The 22,763-nt window shown below is 51.4% G+C and overlaps 1 protein-coding gene across 3 annotated transcripts in view; it reads right to left on the bottom strand.

Annotated features, from left to right (window-relative positions):
- The window catches only part of sv (paired box protein shaven), a 236,572-nt gene that overhangs the window by 57,535 nt on the left and 156,274 nt on the right, over window positions 1-22,763 (bottom strand). For all 3 annotated transcript variants that reach the window (XM_050196692.2, XM_050196696.2, XM_050196697.2), the window contains 2 exons: window positions 9,253-9,418; window positions 5,760-5,957 (listed from right to left, as the gene is read on the bottom strand). In XM_050196692.2, coding sequence (XP_050052649.1) covers window positions 5,760-5,957; window positions 9,253-9,418 — 364 coding nt within the window. The remainder of the gene's footprint in view (window positions 1-5,759; window positions 5,958-9,252; window positions 9,419-22,763) is intronic.

Here is a 22,763-nt window from a genome sequence, read left to right as displayed (position 1 = left end):
CAAGGCGTGCGACACTTTATTAAGGTTGCGCTAAAGGTTGATATGCGAACGTACAAATTTAGCGCCCGCTTGCGCAAAGTTCGACTACTTATGAAACGCGTATGTAGCCTTCGTAACTTAGGACTGTGAAGGTGGAACCAAATTTTTTGTCCACATTTCCGGTGTCTAGCTGCCTTATGCAGCTCAACTGAACACACGGCCAATCAATTCAGAACGATCGCAATGAACTGACATGTCATCGTGAAGAGCACGTTTGACGGGGTGTCCTTAAAAACTAATGAAGTGTCCCATGACTGCCATAAGATGGGATCAAACGAATGACTCGTACCTCGCATTCCGCTACCGGGATGCAATGCAGCGCGCATGCGTAGACGGAGTACGTTTCGGTGTTTCCAGGTGTGCATGCGGGCCACGCAGGGGCGCTTTTCCGTGGGCCACTTAATGGCGAAAATGCCGAGAGGTCGAGGGTGGAAGGAACGGTTGTAAGCGGGGAGGGGTTGGTTGTGTGGCGCCCCTGCCAGCGGAGTGCTTTCGCACTCAGGCTTGCACTGCCACGCGATGCCTCCTTATCTTCCTCCGGGAAGCGGTATAACACGGTAGGCGGGTGTTTGGGGTTCTCTTTTGGCCGCCCTTAATTCAATATCGGGCTAGGGAGCCCCCGACGCTCAATCCGTAAATTATTTATCATCCTGCCGGCACGAGTGAGTGTTGCGATCCCGGATTGACGCCCTCCGTTCGGAGCCGCTGACCCACCGCTTTGGGACCTGCAGCCCGTGAGTGGTGCCAGTGTGCGTGCGTGTGCGTGCGTGTGAGTGCGTGCGCGCACCGCACATGTCTACGCTTGCTTTCTTCTAGGCTTGCTTTCTGCGCCCGTATACGCTGCACAGGCCTCCTCCGCGCCGGCTGCGTGCAGGAGGCGATTTGGCCTCTCGATAGCTGTCTTCCTCGCACAGCAGCGTTGCCGCACGTGAAAGGCCACCGCCGCCCTTGGGAGCTCACGGGGAAAGAGATCGAAGGCCCCGCCCGTGGTGCTACATGGATAACAACAAAGGCTCAGTACAGCGGGGCCCCTTTTCGGCGAGGCTGTCCGGTGATAACGCGACCCACTGAACAGGTTGTGTACAGCGGGACGCCACTCAGCGGCCGCTCCGGGGAAGTAAAAGGGGGTGGGGGAATCGCTCTCGGGGACTTGCATATCTGGCGAGTGCCAGGTTCCATGAGGCGCTCAGCGAGGCGCGCGAATTTGGGGCGCGGGCCCTCCTTTTCCCGGCAGTGGCGGCGGAAGCGAGCACTCAGTGGGTTTGTGATTCCATTACGGACGAATTATGGAAGGGTTTCCTCGGGCGGGGACGCGGCAGCGCGTTCGCGCGAGCCTATATCCTGTTTCTCGCGAGTGCCTAAGAGCATTAGGCGCGCGTTTGTTTCGGGCGTCGTCGCCGGCGTAAAAATCGAAGAGCAGGTCTACCGCACCATACGGCCTTCCCAAGTTGAGTGGTCACTTCGACTTAGAAAAAAGAAGGGATGAAGAAGAAGAAACGAAGGAATGTTAGCAGGAGAACGACTGATTAATAAGAAAGCTTTGAGCCATGGCACAGGCTGTTGCTAGTTGATTGCCTTTTTAAATGGTTCGCAGCGGGCGAAGCTATGAGCCACATTTTACGCAAGGAGTGCTTCCTAAGGAAAATAACTTTATTCCTTCTCTTTCTTTCTCGTCCACGCTATAAGTTAGTGAAACGCGCGTTGAGGGGCGAGTAGACTACAAGACAGGCAGAAGGCCTCGAATTGCCATCAGCTCTACGTATAACAGCTAGCCTGACTCCCCAAACTGCTTAATCATTTGAGGTATCGCTACTTATCCAATGCGCAGTACCAATGTAAGTAGTGGCATGGCATAAGCGAAAATTCTAAAAGTAAGTATACTTCATGTCGTAGCACTATTTACTTTCAGAAAGCCCAAGTATATATATATATATATATATAGGCATCCATGACTAAATAACCAGCTATGCTCAAATATATGCATCACTCTACATAAACTAGCCATACCTCATGTAGGTAGGCATGTATGACGTGCCATGTAAAGCGTGCCATGTGTGTAGGTGTATTTGATAAATAATAATATAAAGAAGGACTGTTTGTGGAGCGAAAATTAACTTTGGCTTGTGCGCGAGGAGTTAACTTATGGTTTAATAGACTTCCTTACTATAGCGAATATGGTGTTCCTATACGGCGCTTCAATATTTGGGAGAGTATAATAAGAAATGATCCGGCATCTCTTCTTCTCTTCTTTAGTATGTGCTCTGACCGGCCCATACTGTTTTCGACGTCGCATGGAGAAAGTCTCACATATAACAACGCCACTGTTCACCAAGTAACGATGTAAACGACAAACTGCACCTGTTTTGAACATGTAAAAAAAAAAAAAAACAGTTCGACGATCACGGTTTGACATTCAAGAAACGTTCTGCCTCTTTCACAGCACACTTCTGATAAGAAATACATAGTCAGAACTGTAGAGATAGCTGCACATTAGCAATTACATAATTCTTTACTGTGTCAACTTACTTCTTCATTTGTGTCTTAAGTGGGGTGATATTGGGGGCATAAGGAAGAAACGAATGCAAGAGCAATGCTTCTGGTATCAATCGCCACTCTTCCGTCGCTAGTGAACCAGCTTGCGACTCGGAGATACTCACTTACACATTGCTTACTTACGTGGATAGTTGCTCAGCTTTTTAGTCTACACCGCTTTCATCTCTCTTCAAATATTGTCGCTTGTCACCGCACGGCAATAAGGCGCGGAAACTGTCCGAGGAGTGTGCATGTCACCTCGTTGTCATTACCGCAAAATACATCCGGGCCCAACGACCGCTTCCCAAGCAGAACTCTGCGGCCTCGCCCTGCACCGAAGAGATCTGTCATCACAGCTCGGTTCGTCGAGCACACTTGACGCTCAATACTCGCCGCCTGAGCCGTCGAGAGAGCCCGTGCTCGAGCCCCCTCGACGATGACATGTTTATCGGTGGCCAATCGCTGCCCAGCGGCTAATAAATAATATAAGACCTCCCCCGACCGGAGAAACATGTTCTCCCTAATGGCGGACTCGCCGCAGGAGTGCAGCGCAGCACCAGCGCGAATGCAGGCTCTTCTCCCCCCGCTCCCTCCTCGCGCTGCTCGTCCGTTTTCCTCTTCCGATGTGCGCGCTGTGCGTGCACGTCGCTACAAGCACTTCTCGGCACCACCTCTTCCCCTCTTTCTGCAAAGAGAAAAAGTGGCAATCCCTGTCCCCGATATTGCGATTAGCGCTGGATAAGGGGCCGCAGCCCGGTGGCGGGGCGCGGCAAGGGAGTACAGGCGCTGCTGTTCGCGTTGCGTGGGCCTCCTCGACACAAATGGAGGAGCGGGCCCGCAGCAAGCCAAAGGGATCAGCGCCGGCCGCGTGCCGCGAGAGGATGGAGCCACAGAAGCGGCGGCTTCGGCAGAGATGCGGCTGCTCCGTAAAAGCGGCGGCCTTTCGTAATTGGGCGCCGCGTCCGTGTTACTTGGCGCGGCATGCGTGCGTGCGCTCGTACAGGGACGCGTTGCGGTGCGCCCCGAACGCGCGGAGAGCCTGATTGAATGTGTGATGAACGCCCTGGTGAGCTAGCTGTTACGCCGGCGCGCCGATCATCCCTCCGCGAGAATGGGGGGGGAGCGGTCGGGTGGGTGGTGCGAGTGATGGCTATCTGTTTAATAAGCTTCCGCGTTTCGCGCGAGGCCCTTCTAAGAGCGCAATAGAGACGTTCTTTTTGTGGCCGCGCAGATGGGCCGGCGATGAATTTCGACGATGAGTGCCCGATAGTACACTCTGCTCCCGTATGTCTTCAGTTAGGAAAAAAGAAAGGCAGTTCCTTTTTTTCTTTCTTTCTTTTATCGTTATCCGACTTTGGGCTTTGTGAACTGAAAGCACGCTAGAAAGTATCAAATTATATTTTAAGGAACAACAGCGAAATATGGCGCCATGCGTCGTCAGTCTAGTTAACTGCTAAACAAAAGATCAACCAGTGATGTTAATTAACGACGTGGGCTTTCTTGAGGAAAACGAAGAGCCTGAAAATCATTTTTAGCCACGCGCATAGCAGGAACCTAATGTCAATGATAAACGCCAGGATATTCGGCTCAGCTTCAAACCAGCTATAGCGCAGTCGACAGTAGTTCCTTTCTTGCATTTACTGCATTATGGCGGTTGCATGAAATAATTATCCGGACGGTTTAACGAATCATCTCAGTGCGCGCGACCAGATTTTGAGCTTCCGCGTGAGTTTCTAGAGAGTGAGCACAGTGAATGATTAGTTCGCCAGTAATTCAAACCATGTTGCGCCAAGTTGTTTCTTACACGCTGCGACTCGCTTAGTGATCCGTACCGACACAATTAAAAGAAGAGCCGTGCTGGAACTCGCGTCTCCGGGCTCTCCGTGGCCCCGTCAACCACTGGTTTGTTTCGAAGAGCACGTTTCCTCTTTCTCGATGGGAGAGAAAATGCGAGTCCCTTTGGAGAGCGCGGCGTTACATTGCCTCCGCCGCATGGGCGATCGATTGCGGCGCTAGCCTGGGTCCTCGCCAGCGGTTGGGACGCCCCGTGACCCTCTAGCAGGCCTGTTCTCGTGCGAGACATAAAGAGGTGCCCGCCAAGGCGTGAAGAGGGCGCTGCGAAAGTGGCGGAACGGCGCACGCGCCGCGAAATGCGTTTTATATGTCGTCTGAGCGGGAAGACTCCTCCGGGAAGTCCCCTTCTCCGTACGAAACCCATTTGCTGCTCTCTCTCCCTCTTTCGCTCTTTTCTGGAGCTTCAGCTGCGCGGCCTATACTTTCTTGTTTCACTCTCATCTCTGTTCTCCCGGTATACGTCTCTCCCCGCTACCACATAGGTGGCTTTCTACGGATACGCCTTTGCTCTGTTTTTATTGTTTCCGTCTTCAACATCGTCGCTCCCTTTCGCGATCCATACCGTTGCCGTTATAGAGCGTGGCTTATAAAAGCCGCTGCGGTGGGCCTACCGCCTGGTCGATTCGAGCAGCGGGGCACCGAGAGCAGACCGAAAAGTCGGCGGGATCAACAGGAGTGCCGATAGCCCACCACCTTCGTGGGATGGCGAACGCGCGTGCCCCGCGTTCGCGATAGAGGCGCGGCCGATTTTCGCCGCCGCGAATGGCCTGTGGCGGGTCTGTGTATCTTTTCTTTCATTCGGTACCTCGCGCGCCCGCTGGGATTTACGGCGGCCATTCGGTGGCCCCGCGCCGTCCCTGAAAGCATTGTTTTTACGAGCTTCTAAAAGCCGCAGCCGGCACTCCGAGCGCCGTTTCATCGTGTTTTCTTCCTGCCGCACTCCTTCGCGTGGAAAACAGGGTTTACCTGTTTTGCGTGAAACTGAAATACGCTGGAATGAATGGTATGGTGTTCCTGATACCAGAGGCTTCACGCGCCCAACTTCTCGCGTGGCGGATTAAATACCCTATGCACACTGATGCAGGCAAGCTTGGCGGTCGCGAAAGAAACAAAAACAATATAGAAATATAACAAAAGAAAAAAAAAAGAAAATAGAGAGGGAGCTGCAGAGAATCCAACTGGCGCGGTGAACTCGTGTGTCTGTCGTTGAAACATAAAGGAAGAGAAGTGAGATGCTGCACAACAACAATACTAGCCGGTGAAGTACGGTACAACCTCGCGTGGATCAGTGAGAAATTCATGCAGGCAAGCTGCAGTGCAGCGCGTGAACTTGCCTGTTGATGGAGCTAACGCTGGGTATGTTGTCTTGGTCGCAGACGCCGTCGGCCAGCAGCCGGTCGCGGATCTCCCAGGCGAACATGGTGGGGTTCTGCTTCTTGTAGTTCGCGATGGCGTCCACCACCTTGGGCGTGGCCACCTTCGGCTTGCTGCCGCCGATCACGCCCGGTCGGATCGAGCCTGTCTCGTAGTACCTGCAGGCAACGACAGAATACGTTCTGATCACGATCATCTGCCATATATCTCTTTAACGCGTAGAGCTGTTCGCAGCTGTAGCAGCTGCCATGGGATACTCCACACTGTACGTACATATGCCTCCCCCCCCCACCCAAATAAAAAGAAACAATGAAAAAGAAAAGAAAGAAAGAAAAGCAAGGAAACTAGTGATTATGACGCGACAATATCAATAAAATATACTTCTTCTACGTAACGATATACGGCCTCATATACTTGGTCATTGCTGGTTACTTCTATTTTAGAGCATAGTGATGCGTATTTACGAGCGCTATATATAAGTAAGGCAAACTAAGGCAAGCTTTCCAATAATTGAGTTTATCGAGGACAACCTATCGAGCAGGGGCCTTGCATTCCGGGATGCTCAGCCATGGAGCTATTCAGTACGTACATTTGGAATAATCTTTGTTCTGAAGCTGAACAACCTATACGGTGCGCTTCGTGCAATCCCTTCTCCCGTTAGTGCTGCCTTAATTCAAGGAGAGGAAGAGGACCAACTTGTTGTGAAAGCAAACTGCATGCACCGCCGTTTACGCGGCAAGTGTGCCCGCACGGCGCGTCTTATATATATATGCACGTGTGCCACAATCCATTGTATGATATTATGAACCCCGAGCTGCCACCCAGCCGTTATTCCGCACGCTGGTGTACCCTCGGCCACGCGGCGTCAAATGGGCGCAGCCGCGCGTCCGGCGACTCCAAATTAGCTATCGATCCGTGATTGCCACACTGTCCTCTCGACCTCTGCAATTACGCCCCGGGCTTTTCCTTCCGCGTCTCGCGTAATTAATACGGGACTCCCCCCCTTCCTAACGCGAACCACAGGTCGCTCCCGCCGAGCCCTGGGCGTGCGACGGTCAGCGTCCAGTCTCGCGCGGTCAGCGGCTGGCCGCGTATATACGCCGGCTGGCGTCCCAAACCATCTTTCACGTCTCCCTTCAACCCGCGCCACTCCCTGGCGCGGGTTGAAGGGAGACCTGTGCGCGAGCGCAGCGCTCCCTGCAATTATAGCCGAGAAAAGACTGCGGCTCCCCTGCACTCTCGTACTGCGAAAGTTTGTTCGAATGAGCCTTTCACTTTGGTGTGGCGCTGCTTAGCGTTCAGGTAAGCTGCCGGCGTGCGCATGAGCGGCCCTAATCTCGCGATCATAAATGGCTCGAGCTCTCACACGAAAAGTGTGATAAAGATTGGGAGAGTGAAAGAAACGCTCGAGAGAATCGGCATGGTATCACTGCGCTTCTGCAAATAACTCGCAGGTAAAGGATTCGAGCTCTTTCCTCCGGTGATTAAAAATAGCAGACTAATTATAACATCTCAGTGGTTTGTTAACTGAAATCAAGGTACAGAAATAACTTTGTTTCGTACAAACTAAACAAAGGACAAAGTCTGTTGTGCTCGTCCTCAAAGTATGCACGGCTTTTCTTTTAGTTGCGCGGTCCAAATGTGCAGTAATTGTCTCATTGCGTTCTGTTTAAGTCACGACATTCTCCTCCACAAACGATTAATCTCTCCCGGTCACCGACCAGCCGAGTGCCGGCGGTGCCGATGGGCTTCGCGTTATAAAGTCCTGCACAAAACACTGCAAGCGTCCTTCGTACACATGCGCGCGGTTGTAACCGGCGCTTAGGCGCGAAGTGCACGCGGGCTTGCCGCGAGCCATCCCGCACGGCGGCGTATGTATGCCGCGCTGCCATCTGGTTGCTGCACACAAAGCAAGGCGACCGAGCACAATTAAGTCGGCTGCAGTCTTTCAGGAGATCATTACGCTACAACGGGACCTTTTGTTGTCCCGGGAAAGCGGTATCCATCAGCCCGCGCTGCTCGGGCGAGGTCCATTTTAAAGTCAGATTAAGACAGACGGTTGTCGGGTGGCGCTGCTGATGTCATTATTACGCACGCCAGTGAACCGCGCTGATGTCATCTCGCGGGCCGCCGCCGAGTCGATCAGTGTCCCGCCGCTGGCGCGCGGCCGGAACACCACTGCAGAGGCGCTTTTTGTCGGCCGATGAGGCGGCCGCTTCTCTGGAGGGCGCGGAGAACGAGGGACGCCTGTATAGGGATGAAGGGGCGCACCGCTCCGCGTAGCAAACGCCGATCCGCCGGCTCTTTATGTGGGCGAAAACAGGGGTGGAACTCGGGACGCATTCGAGCGTCTACATGCGCGCGCTGAAGGGGGGAGGAGAGAGCACGACGCGAGAGACAGGTCCCGTTTGGCGAGCACGCACGCGCGCACGTTTTTCTTTCGGCCCGGCGAAAGGAGGAAATGACCCAAAAGTTATGGAATTTGCCGAGCGCGTTGGAGAGGACGCAGTAAATTTTCTCTGAGGGAGTCTGTCAGACAGGAGGTGGGGTGGCCGCGGGAGCGGCACGCCAAGCTGGCTCCCTTCTGGTCAGCTTGTTCGCGGGCGCCCACGTGGAAGAAATCCGCTGCCAGTTGTTGCACGAACTTGACGCAGGGGTGCATATGCGAGGAGCTTGCGAGGCGCATTTGACTCCCCAGCGGGTCGAACGGGCACAGTCGCTCGCCCTCGAGCCTTGACAGCCACCGAGTGTGGTGGAGTGGGCCACAGTTAACGAGCCCATCTGTTGGGCGCAGTGGGACGTGCGCGGTGTCTGCAAGGGCACCTGTCGAGTTCGGGTGGCCGTGCTATTTAAACAGAAATTAAAAGCCGACTCGACAGGAAGCCGGCTGGACAAGCGGAGAGAGCGCAAACCGAAGGACGAATTGCGTTTTCGTTCGTCACGCTTATTTCATTTTATTTTTTGAAGCAATTAGTTTCAACGGCTGTAAATGTTAACGAAGCTGATCAATTCGACCGATGCGGTGCGTCACTCATATAGTCGCTGTTCTGAGTATACTGTCTGACGTGGCAAGTTATTTATTCTCACTGTACCGCTACCCTGCCCTCTATTTCCCCATCATAACTTCGGAACCATGACCTAAATTCACCTTTTTTATGTCCAGAGGCATGGTACGATAACAATAGGCCTATGATTTCTACTTTTATTTTCAAATATAAATTCGATTTCATCAGCATTATTCTATGTGGACCTATATGAGGGTGGTAAATCACACAGCTCGGCCACAAGCGTTTTCCAATTCTACGCATTAATCAATCATCACCGTGCTGAACGGCAGCAAAGCATCGCTGTCGGAATATGCATGGCTCGGGCCGATATTCTGCTTAGGAAAAAGACACAACGCGTGTGTGCCACACTGGGCTTCCCGTTCCTTTTCATGCCGAACCTTCTCACCTTCCGAGTATCTTGGAGACGCATCCGTGGGAGACCCTCAGCTGGCGGCTGATGTCGCAGGGCCGGACACCCTGGTGCGCCAGCTCCACGATGCGCTGCCGCACTACATCCGGTAATGGACGGCCGTTCACAAATACGCCGCCCAGCTGATTCACGCCACCATGACCTGCGTCGGGTGAAGAGAAAGGCACGCTCGTTAAGCCATTCCGGCACCATTAGTGCCGATCACAATCAGAGGCAGCACGTGAGCCGACGTGACACGGCACAAGATTATTAACTCAGTCACCGCGAAGAGACAGAAGAACGGGGAAAGGCAGAGAAAATCAGGCTTTCTCCCCTGAACGTGAATAATTTTCACTCATCATTGCCTTATACATGCAGCATCGTTTACGCATTCCGGCTGGAACGAACCATGCACGCGCATCGGAAGAATCGCACCACGTCATACTCGTAGTAGTGGCGAAATTCATGCCGTAATTATTTCTATCTTATTCTTATACTGGTCTAAACGACGTCATTTTCATTCCTTCACTTGGTTTGTGCATGATTTGTTGAGATAGTGTTGTATTCTCTCCATTTAACCCGCTTTTTCTTTTCGTTTACCGACCACCTTTTCAGTAACACCGTACATGGCCAGGCTCTGTCGAAGCCGACCAGCAACGCCAGCAATCAAACACGCAACTCAGCGATGCAGTATATTGCATTTTACCGTAAGCATACCATGTCGTACGTTAACCGCCGACATGAGATCATCTCTTTTTACGGGACCTCCGAGCCGTTGTTTCTGAGCAGTGTTCTGCATTCAGATCTTCTGAATACATAACTTATGAACTGCCGTGTCCCAACCTACACGTATACAGTATATGATCCAGTTTAGGCTCCCGTTCAAGTGGTTACCAGCCAAAGGCACCTAGTTAGCGCGCGTGCCCGGCCCGTGGTCCTGCTAGCACCATGCTGTTCGTGCCTCGAAGACAGCGCATATAGCTAATATGCCAAAATAGAGCGAGCTCCGAAGCAAGAACAAAGCGAACGAGCGGACGCACGCGTCGCAGCCGCGAAGGGGAAGCGCGCGCGGAGACACGCTGCTGACAGCGAGACAAGGTGCTCACACAGGGCGCCCAAGGCGTGCACACACCACAGCTAACAAAGAGCGAGGGCAGATGATGAACGAGCTGCAAAAGGGCGGGCCAAGCGTCAAGAATAAAGCGACGCCTGGCCCGGGGCTGCATCCACGAGCGCGGCGGATGCAAGGTAACCCGATGGCACGAGCCCGCACGTCGACGCTCGTTTCACGCACCGGGCTGGGCTGAGTTGGCTAGGTGAGCGCGCGGTGTTACCCGCACCTCAACGTGGCGCGCGCTTTGTGCGTTACAGCTGCTCACCAAAGGGCACGCTGCCCTAGCCGAGGTGTTTTAAAGAGTCCCTGTCATCGTGCGCACGGTGGCAGCGCGCGAGTGACATGCAGGGGCACGAGGGAGACGACTTGCGAAGGACAACCTTGATTTACGACGCCGCCAAGAGGGGAACCCTTTGATTCCGCTGCTTCGTCGACATTTTGGCTTCCGAGCGACGCGCCGTGTTCTGGCCCCACTTTCTTTCTTTCTTTCGTTCTTTTCTTTTGCCTTGTCTCAAGAAGGCCCGCAGCGCCGGATAGAGATTACGTCACTTGGAGATAAGACGGTTGTGCTACTCTTCGTGAAATAATGAATAAATGTACGTCCGTCACTGAGACGACCCACCTCTGGCTGGCCTGCCCCCACTTATAAAAGGCAGTTGCCGGGCGCGCCTGGGCACACAGCATACGTTCGCCATTTCATTTGAGCTGCGTCGACGCGCGCCGCTGACTAACCAACTGATAATATCCTTTGGAGCTCTAAAGCGTTACACCGGAAGTTGATCGTCGCGGCGTATCAGGGTCCGCAAATGAGGGAGCAATTTCTTCTTTCGCTCGGACCGCGCTTCCCCTTGTCCCTCCCTTAACGCTCGCTGCCAACGAGGACGTCCCCTGTCCTCAGCACGGTATCATGTGTATACCTCGGCGACCGAGAGACAGTATAGCGCCCAGCGCGGAGCCGACAGCGATCAAGCACCGAGGGTCAGTGTCCCGCCGACACGTTGCGGTTTTCTCGGCGGCCTCGAATAGAGCGGCCGGGCGCGGCCGGGCGTTTATATTTACCGGCGGCTGCTCTCCTCCCTCCGCGCGGGGAACCGAAGGCGTCGGCGGCGGCGCGCTTGTTCAACTAATGAGGCTATTCTCAGCGGCGGCGGTGGTAGCGGCCGCTTGTTAATAAGCGGCCTTGCCGCCGCCGCCACCGCTGGCAGCTGTTCAGGTGGAACGAACTGCTCAGAGACGGAGCGCCGCGGCGCTGACAGGATTCCTCCGCAGGCGCGCTATGGGCGCTCTCCGGGGGCAGAGCGCGCTCGGGGGTGGGCGCTTTTCTCGTGCCGCCGCGATGATGCGCGCCCCGAGGGCTCGAGACTCGTGTCGGCGGTGAAGTAATAGCACGTGACGTTCCGAGGCGCCGTCGCGCGAGCTTTGAAGGAAGCCGAAGCGAACTATATACGCGGCCGTTTCTGCGTCGATCTCGATGAAATGTCATCGATGTTGCCGGGAGTTGAATCCGTGACCTTGGTGCCCATGCATGGGCCGTTTGCCGTATAGTCGTTGCTACTCACGGATTTGCGTTTGCTCTGTGCACTGGAACAAAAAAAAAAAAAAAAAGGAAAAAGGGAGATAGCGTCGTATTGTTCCGTAGTATTTGATTACGTTTCCACTTTTTTCTTCTAGGTAGCTGTTTTCTGCGAGCTTAGTGGAGAAAAGCGCAAAATGTGCGCTAATGACAAATGTGCATGCGCGCTGCGGTACACTCGATTTAGAATCAGGTCAAGAGATGACACTTTTGCAAGCGCTGTAATGTCACGTGTCATTTCTGTTGAAATCGTGCAGTTCCAGAATTACGTGGATGACGAAACAACAATGTTCCCGTACGTCCTTGTGCGCGTAAGAACATCTGGTTGAACGCACCGCAGTTCCCCCTAGCCAGCGACGTACATGGACGACGCAATCAACGGGCCAGGAAGCTGTGTGCAGGAAAGGCGCCTCGTTCTGGCCCTGTATGATTAATGTTTCTCGCGTGATTGGTTTATCTTTTAGTGCGATTTCAAAATTTTGATCGGAAAGAGACGGCGAAAGTCGAGAAATTGGGTTTAATCGTTCTTGGTGGCTAGAACCGAAGAAAAATGTGACCGTAAGCAGTAATTACCGTGTAATCGCAACCCTAAAGTAAATATATTGTGGCGAGTTATTATTATTATTATTATTATTATTATTATTATTATTATTATTATTATTATTATTATTATTATTGTTATTATTATTATTATTATTCATATTCAGGAACAAGGCCTGTCTCTGTTCTGTGTTGTTACTCCGTGTACTGCTCCAATATCGGCACTTAGAATGTCGGCTCAGTATGTAAACACAGCAGGCACTCGCGTATTTAACTGCTTCCGGTTGATATGCTGGCATCCAGCATGCCCTCTGCATTATATAGGTGCCCGACCTCGATTTGTCGCGTGCAGCAGTCGGCATCTCGCTGCCTCGTCGGCGACATTTTCTCGCGTCATCGGCGTCTCCGACCGCCGACCCCAGGGCGACGAGCGCGCGCGCTGCCGTGCGGCGCCCAGGAAAAGAGGAAGCCGGACCACCCGGCGCATTGCGTCGACGCGCTGCCATTTTCGCGAGCGCCAACGTGCTCGATTTGCGGCGGCGATAAGGGCCCACCCAAGAATTCCTGCCGACTGTGCCGCCAGCTCAGCGCCCGGGGGCTTCTTCATCCGCGGCCAAGGGCCTTTTTTCGCCGCCGCGGCGGTCGGGTTTAAATTTGTAAAAAGACGCGATGCACGCAAGCCGGCGAACAGGGTGGCTGCGGGAAAATAAATTGGGATTCCCAGTCGGGAATGAAAAAGCGCAAGAGGAAGGGAGGGTTCGCCGCGTGATAGCGGCGCGCGATTGCGGACCGCTGTCTCTCTTTGCTCCTCCTCTCTCAACGCGCACAGCTCTATTTACGTGTTTCGGCTCTCACTGCTGCTGCTGCCGACGGCGGCCGCATCGCGTAGGGCCGCTGTCTCTAAACGATGTCGCGGCCGGTTTATGCGGGGCCTGCGTGACGACTATATAGAGAGCGGCAATTAGGAGGGACTCGAAATAGCGTACCCCCTCCGCCGGTGACGCGATCGCCGCGAGAGAAACACGCTTCAATGACGGTGGCTCGAACGGCTCAAGTTCGCGGACACGTGTCGTGTGTGTGCGTGTGGTGCGTTCTGCGTGACATGTACGGCAGAGGTTTAAAAGCGGCACGCTTCGCTTGACGTGGATGAGGGCTTTCCTCGTTTCCTTTTATTTCTCGTTGGCACTGTCGGCGGTGCGCGTCATATTGATCAATCATTGATGTAATGACCCTATACGCGCTGACCTTCGTGAACGATCGCGGAAGGCGAATTTTTAAAACCTTTCTGATTGCGCGAAGTTGCACTGTATCGGGGGAAACGAAAACATGCAGCATCTCGGTAAACACTGGAAAAGTGATTTAATGTGTAATCTACTTCCTTCTGATTGCGCCGAAAGTTTCGCCAGCTAATAAGCCTATCATCCATTCAGTACTCTCAGGGAAGTTAGAAACTTTGTAGAAATCGACAATTACTAAATTAAAGAGCAGAGAATCATTTTTATCAAATAGCTTCGTAGGAGCTTTCTCTACAGGAGAGAGCTATAGCTTCTTACACTGTCCTCCAGACTACCCAAGTGCGCAAGGCATGGTAACTCGCTAAACACGCTATATACAAGTAAATAATGCGTTCGTGTTTGTTACGTATATATATATATATATATATATATATATATATATATATATATATATATATATGTGTGTGTGTGTGTGTGTGTGTGTGTGTGTGTGTGTGTGTGTGTGTGTGTGTGTGTGTGTGTGTGTGTGTGTGTGTGTGTGTGTGTGTGTGTGTGTGTGTGTGCGCGTGCGTACACTCATCTTCATTAAACAGTACTGATTGATATCCTGTCAGGGAGAACTTGGGACTCTCGTCACAACGTTTTTCGAAAAGCAGCTAATCCGTGACAAGCATTTAGGTTCTCCGTCTGTTGCGACGTGGAAAAACTAAGCGCACCCTCTTTTTTTCTGCAACTGCGTGCCCGCACGCGCTGTCCTGCTTCTTTTCCCGCAGGCGAGTACTCTTCGCTGATAAACAGTGGCGACATTTGAGAACCTAAATGCGCGACCCTCCTCCGGGGCAACGCGGTTCGTCTCTCTGCAAAGCAGGCGAGCGAGAACGCCCCTCTCCTCGAGCCCACGCTCTCTTCCGCGAACTGACTGAGTGCGCGCTCGGATTTACCTCAGCAGCCTTTCTCCGCGAGAGCGCGCGCGCAGAAATAAGCACCGCGCGCAGCATCGTTCTCCCGCGCGGGCGCCTAATCCTGCAGAGGGGGGAGCCCGGTCCGCGAAACGTGGCTCGTATACACGTGCTCGAACGATATTTCAGGAGCTGTGCACGCCGCCGTTGTTATTAATTTACGGGCCGTAATAACCGCGCTCGCCGGCTCCGGCCGCTTCCCCTTTGCGTGGACGTCGCTGCGGACGCGATGATAGCGGCTGCGCGCCAAGGCAGTGGGGATTCCCGCCAACAAGGCGCTGCTCCGGCCGATGGCGGCCCCGAGCGGTGCGCTCCCCGCGTGCTCTCGTTATGCACGCGCAGAGCTTTCGTTCTCTCCTTTTTTTGCAAGACGCCGGGCTTTCGCGCTGCACAAATCTCCGGCAGCGAGGAAATGCACCGGTCGTTGTTGGCGCAGTGTGTCGCAGCCAAGGGGAGGAGGCAGCGACGCCGCGCACTTTGTAAAATGGTTCGCGCTAGCTGCCACTCGGCCGCTGCAGAGGGGGTTTCCCATGCTCGAGAGGCGCTCTCTTTCTCTCTCAAACACACCCTGTTTGTGTGCATGTGCAAGGCTTGGCACCTCGCATTGGAACGGACGCGCAGGAGTGGGCTTTCGATGGCTTAGCATTTTGGACGCGCGTGTTGTCGCCGAAAGTTCGTGTGTGCGTTCTTTGTCGTCACATACGCACACGCAAATACACACACACACACACACACACACACACACACACACACACACACACACATGCATATATATATATATATATATATATATATATATATATATATATATATATATATATATATATATATATATATATATATATATAGGGATGGATGGTGGGTTAAGGAGACGGGGTAGTGAAGCAAACTGTGAGCAAGCGTAGTAGAGAAAGAAAGAGACAGGCGCGAGCAAGACGCAATACTCCGACAGGCCCAACGTTACTAGACTAGCTAGTCTAGTAACGTTGGGCGCAGGCCTTCATTGCAGATTCAATCTTTACGTCCAGCATACAAGTAGCTATTGTCATCTGCCTGTAAGAGCAGATATGAAGTGTGGCTACAGTAGCAAATTGAACTAGTAACCTAAAAATTATATTATGGGGTTTTACGTACCAAAACCACGATCTCATTATGAGACACGGCGTAATGGGGTACTCCGGAAATTTGGACCACCCGGGGTTCTTTAACGTGCGCCTGAATCTAAATACACGGCTGTTTTCGCCCCCATCGCAATGCGGCCGCCGTGGTCGGGATTCGATCCCGCGACCTCGTGCTTAGCAGCCCAACACCATAGCCACTGAGCAACCGCGGCGGGTAACTAATAACCCAATAAATTCGCCCTAAAGTAGGCTCATTGCATGAAGGCGCAGTAACCGAATTCAAGGTATGCATCTGATGCTACGGGCGCTGCTTGATGTGATCATATAATGTATACAGTGTCAAACGGTATCTGTCACTGTGATGCGGCATTCTTGTTGCACAGACGTGCACAATATGCGTGTTGATAACACTGTGCAGACTGCACAGATGTGTAGTCACCCAGGCAAGACAGGCAATTTTTCGCTGAACGCGCTGCAACCCTTAATAAACTCTGAACATCGTAGACGTCCGTCTGCAAGGCTGATGCCCCTTAGAGCTTCTTCCTCTTCTTGCACAAGTTCTAAAATAATTTTTTGAGTTTCGGCATGGTTGCAGCAAATGAATTACTCTATACGCACGTTACGTCGTCGCACGAGGTAAAAAAAAAGAGAGAGCGTACCCCGTACAAAGTATAGCATCTGAGGCGCGAATAATACGTACCAGATAATTAAACTAGTAATCAGGCGTTTTACAGCAAAACTACACGATCACGTAGGGTTTCTGCGCCGTGCACAGTAGCCAGAAATGGGCTCGAACTGCTCCTTTCATAACATGATCTATCTTCGGGAGCTGTACCTTTTGGGCGGATAGCGTAACACTTCGTACGCTGTTCGGCTTTCTCATTTGACGCAATTACGACGACATATATACGGTGTCCGCTAAAAAGTAAGCGTAAAACCCTTGCTTCTTCGTTCGGTGTCAGGCGTATTATGTGATGAACTTGTATATAGAATGTCAGACGGATATCTAGTTGTATTAACGTTTCGGCGTCGGGTCAGTGAGTAGCATGACATCCTGAGAAAAGGAGGCTACAGCCTGGGTATGCGCCAGTGGCTACATGACGGCGTCATTCAAGACCGTCGAGTAAACCAGACGTTCTCACATCATGATCCTGCACGAGTACGCCTATTCAACCGAATTTCAGCTTTGGAGTGCCCTCCGCTTACGTTTACAAATGACATTGCCCTGTTCTGCAACGCTGGAGATAACTTACAACAAATTCTTGCATACATTAACCAGCAATGTTTAAGAGTAAGCTTGAGGATTAATATGCAAAATACTAAAGAAAGGTTCAATAGCCTTGCAAAAGAACAAGAATTTGTGGATGGCAGTTGACCTCTATAGAGAAGCTGTGCAAGAGTCTATGCCCAATATTCACAGGGAAGCCAGATCAGGAGACAAATTTCACGATACTAGATAAAATTGGCTTGGAGCGCATATGTGCAGACACTCCCAAGCCATGGCCGGCAGCTTACCGCTATCATTGAAAAGAACGGTATGTAATTAATGAATTCTACCAGCAGCAGGCAATGGGGGCTCACATTTGGAGGATAACAGCGAAGCTTGAGAGGAAGCTAACGACCAGACAACGAGAGATGGAACAAGAAATGGTGGCCGTAACGTTAAGAAACAGGCAAATGGCAGTGTGGATCAGAGGGCAACGATATATATATATATATATATACATATATACAGGGTGTTTCAGCAAACACTTTCAAAAATCTTTTAAAATTGCCTGTGGCAGATATCCCAATTGTAGTTCATGAGCTGGTCTACTCGAAGCGGCGGACAATACTTGCAAAAAAAATTAAAATGCAAAATCGACTAATTAATAAAAATTAACTAATTGCGTTTTTAACTAATGATAGTATGGCGCATATTGCAATTTACAAAAAGTTAATTCGTTAACAAAACGTCGTTTCATGCGCTGAAGCACACAAGTAACTGGAATGTCAATGCATTCCTCCGCATAGTTCGGGAATTCATATCTCGAAACTGTTGTCGTCCTGAGAATTCGTTTCAAGGGGATCCGCCTTACGAAGACCACTGCTAGAATTCGTAAATTGCAATATGGGTCATAAGATAATTAGCTAAAAGGGAATTAGTTAATTGATGTTAATTAGTCGATTTTGCATTTCTAACTTTCTTTTTGCAAGTAATGTCCGCTGCTTCGAGTATAGACCGGCTCATAAACTAGAATTGAGTTATCTGCCACAGGCAACCTTCAAAAAATTTTGAAAGTGTTCGCTGAAACACCCTGTAAAATGTGGCCGATGTTCTATAGTTAGAATTAAGATGAAGAAATGGGGTTGGTTAGATCATGTACTGCGTCAGGTCAGAGGAGGTATACTGACGAAAAGAAAATGCACTCGAAAATGGCAAAAGGATTAGTGGCTGTCATGAGATTAGGAAATTTGCAGACGTATGATGGAGTCAACTGATGCGGGACAGGGATAATTGGATATTGCTTTGAGAGACTTTAATCCTGCACTGGATGCAAAGTAGACTTGTTGATGATGACCATGATGATGATGATGATTTACACTGGCTAACCTCCCTGTCTTTCCTTCCCTTTTGTCTCTCTTTCTCTTAGCGCATTACAAATGATCTCGTGCGCACATTGGAAGAGAATTTGTGCACCTATAGACCCGGAGCGATCAAACAGTGGCGACAGCGCAAATATTTGGAGCAAGTAGTCCCTAATCATCGTTTCAGCATGCATGTTAATGGTGTGGTGGCCATAGTCATTGAGACAGCCGTATTAAATTTAAACGCTATATTCCGCATGACATGCTTGCATGTGCAAATAGTGGTTGAAGTATTGTCGTTTCCCCCAATGGGTACAAGAAGCATCGTAAAACCATTTGCGCAGACATTCATGAAACAAGTGATCTTACAGTCACCTGGACACTCGCAGTTGTTGAATTTCAAGCAGCACTCCCACTGAGGAGCAGCTGCGCATAATAAACAACTTTAAGGATCAATCGCGACCTAAATGTACGATATATCAAATTCAGCCTTTTTCAATGAACTGCTTGACATGTGATCAGTTCGAGCGTTTCGATGTTTCTTTTTCATTTCATTTCTCGCGTTTGTTTACCTACTATATGTATTTATGAGTGTATATGTGTTTATATATTCATGTATGCCGATGTATGTGTATATATGTACATATAGTCCTTTTCTTTCTTTTCCATTTTTGTTTTGAGATAGTTATGCTGCCTGCACTGCATTATTCGTCACCGTGTTTTTTGTTTTGTAACCTTAATTACAACTGTTTAACATATGTATTATTCCCCCCCCCCCCCCCCCCCTCCTCACTGTAATGCTCTCTGAACGAATGTGGGACTGTATAATAAATAAATAAATAAAAACAAATTCTGGCGAGCATACCTGTACACTGAATGAAACAAGAAAAATATTACTTGCAAGTTGCGCTTTATTGAATATGAAGACGGGGACGACTGTATATATACATATATGCGAAGGTTCTCCTCTCCGAAGTTCTCCGAAGTTCTTGTTCCTGTCTTGTCTTTTTGGCATTTGCACTCATTTACATCAGGAATATGCCAAGTATAATGTCTGATGCAATGACGTCTGTTGAAATATTTACAATATGTGGGAAGCGAGCAACCGGATTGAGTCAACAAAAATATACGTAATGTTGCTGATTATCGATGCATAACGCAAGACTCCGGCTCAGTGCCTTCCTGACGACCAAATCGCAAACCAAATATCCGATAATATACATTCAGTTGAAACAATTAAAAAGCTCAATGACATATAAAACACGTAGCAGAAGAAGCGATATACGATTCGAAATTGTTAAGATATTCTTTACTAGGTAGACACCTCAAGTACAGCACGCAATCACCCATGAAACAGTTCTGGAAAAAAAAAAGAAGAAAGAAAAAAGAACCAATCATAATTTTTGCAAAATGTACACGACGCCTGCACGATGAATCACGCAAGATGCCAACTGCGCATTCCGCAACAATCCCACTCTTCGACATCTTTTGCCGTCTTTCAAACATTTTTCTTCCTTTTTTTTTCAATATTTATTTTTACCAACTAATAACACCCGCGTCGAAAATAACATTCCAAACATATCCAAGCTGCCTTATAGAAAGTTGTGTACAGATTGGAAGGTACAACAAACTCGTACCTAATACGTAGCTTTAGGAATTCCTGAAAAGTCAGTCAGCATATATTTACACCAACTCTCCTCTCCCATCAGTTTACGTCAGGGTAAACAAACACTTCGCGCCGCATTGAAGGGACGTGTGAACAACAGCCGGACAGCGCTGAGCAGTGGCCTTCCGTGAAAAATGCGCCTAAATAAACAAAACACCGCTCGAAATTAATGTTGGAAAACAGTGCATTGGGAACAACGGTGTGGTAGGTGAGCAGTGAATAAGTGGAATGTGCACCGACGGGGGGGCTGCGACGCTTTATTCGCTTACACTTGAGCGCCGCCGCTGCGTCGTCCCCGGTGGCATAGCCCGCGCTCGCATCACTCCTTGGCGCCCAGTCGCTCGCGGGGAGAGAGCGACTCTTTTTGGGGGTGGATGCTATTTTTCCGGGCCACTTTTGTCGTCTTTTCTCGCGCCGCGCGGCAACGCGCAAGAAGAAGAGGAGCCATGGCGGCGGGCGCTTGCTCGTGGGATCTCAAGATAGAATCCCTTCGCATGTTCCGCGCGTTGGGAGATTCTCTGCTCCCCTGTGCCTCGGGCCGCCGCCGCGGCCCCCCCCCCCCCCCCCCCCCACCGCTGTGTTCTCTCTCTTTCCCTCGATTTTGTAAATGTTCTAGGGTTTGGCGTTATTTCTTTATTTCCTGCTGTATGAAAAGCTGGCGCGCGCGCTGCTTATACACCAATTGCTTCGCTTTCAGGAGCTCTGCCTCGACCATCATGTTTCTGAGACGAGCAAGCAAGGCGAGTTTTGGGGAGAACCTCGCCACGCAACGCGCTCCCATATAGCGCGCCCGTTGCAATGCGAAGTGACCAAGGCAGCAGCGTAAGCGCACCGCGTGGAAGCTCAGCCGATGGAAATGTCCCGATGGAAACGGAAAACGGCTATTCCGGAAAAAAATTGCGAGGCTCCCCCCACCCAGGCCTCGCGTGCAACTGTTTAAAAACATTACGTCGATTTGCGGGAAACATATCTCGCGAGTGCAGCGATGACCGGCGCAACCTGCAGCCGGTGCAACCAGACGGCTGAGGGCGCCGGTAGTGGCGCGGCAACAGCGATGCCTTCATCGCGCGACGCACTGTGCTGACGAGCAATGAAAATGGTATAAAATCAAGAGTCCAGAAAGAGCCCCTCCAACGGCCCGCCGCGGCGTGGACAGACCCGGGCGGCTGTCACGCCCAGATAAAGCGGCGGACCCCGCGAGCTGCTCACTCGCGCCGCAGCGACGACGCAGCAACAGCCAGCGGCAGTGTGTGTACGTCGAGTGTATCCCACGCGAGAGCAGCAGCGTGCCCGCACGGCCCCAAGAATCTCGCCCGGCGTGCCAAGAATCTGCACGCCCGCGTCTCCGTGCGGCAGCGTTGCGAGGGGGGGCGAAGAAGGCCGGCCGCGTCTCGCTAATCAGTCATTGTAATGATGCGCCGCCAGCAGAGGCTGCGCGCCACCCGCGTTTGCTTTGTCCGGCGAGCGTGCGCCGGGCGCGCGTTTTATTTAGGCTGCCGGTTGGGCGGCGCTGCCTCGCCTGTCACCGAATACGACACGCCTCATAGGGTCGCCGCCGCCGCTTTGTCGGCAAGCCGAGCCCGTGCCCGATTATACCCATATGCACGCGGGGGCGGGTGATGAATTGCGCGCCGACTCCTTGTACCCTTGAAGCTGGCTCAAGTCGTCGTTTTCGTTTCATGTACATAATAGGTGGCGGAACCTCGCTCTGCTAGACAATGGCGCAGGTGTGCTCTACGCCGGCAATTTGTCACTTTAACGGCGTGAAGGCGTTAAAGGATCGCGACACGCTAGTTTATGCCTCCTCGGCGCACCTCTGTTGTTTCGCTTCCGTAAGACATGTCTGTGATTCATAGCGGTGAGTGCGCAACTGAAGCTCCATGTATCGTTGTTTGCCTTGTCTCGTCGGAGCACTTACCCGTTCCAAATGCGCTAAACTTGCCCGTTACGCAAATAAAGTCATATAGCGATTGAAGGAATGAATATGCTGTATAATCAAAAGTTAGCAAAAATTGCAGTTATGCTAAGAACAGCCAGCTTCCGGTATGCGAAAGGCATTTAAAGAAATTGTTTTGCGTAGCACAGAATGACTATTGTTCAACGTGCACTCCTTTGCGAGTGCACAAGTATCCGCTTCCTTCTTACATTTTCTTGTCTCGCTTTCGTGCTGCGCCCAGCACCAGCTTCGCTGTAGTCGCTGCTGAGGTAAGCATGGCGCTTCTGACACAAATGCTCCATGTTCCACCGAGATGGTATATAACGTCGGACGCTGTGCCCTTTAAGAGCGGAAGGAGATTAAAAAAAAGAAGCGTAGAAGAGGAAAGGATGGTGCGGGGAAAGGTGAGATTTAAAGCAGCACCCCGACAATAAGAAAAATGCGGGTAAAGGCGACGATATATGGCGACATGGAGAGCGACTCGGGCCGGAACACTGGCGCGAAGGAGGGAGCCCTCCCCGTATTAATAGCGGCGAAACGCATCGCGTCACACGCATAACGCGGGCGCCTCTTGCTCCCAGGTCGGCGCACAGCAAAGACGCACTCTGCAGCGCGCCTTCTGCACGGCGGCTCGGCTGCCGCGCGAGGAAGCGAGCGGACGACGCGCCGCGAACACGGGCTCACAACGATCCCCCCTTGGGTCCTGCCGGCTCTGGCTCGAGTATTCGGAACAGAAATTAATTTTCAGGAAGCTCCTCTGTCCGCGCACCGCTGCCTGTTGGCCGCGCCGTGCTCA

Source organism: Dermacentor andersoni, chromosome 1, assembly GCF_023375885.2.
Source record: "Dermacentor andersoni chromosome 1, qqDerAnde1_hic_scaffold, whole genome shotgun sequence".
NCBI classification, from domain to species: Eukaryota; Metazoa; Arthropoda; class Arachnida; order Ixodida; family Ixodidae; genus Dermacentor; species Dermacentor andersoni.
The sequence above is the reverse complement of the archived record's forward strand: the minus strand, read 5'-3'. Positions and strand labels throughout refer to the sequence as shown.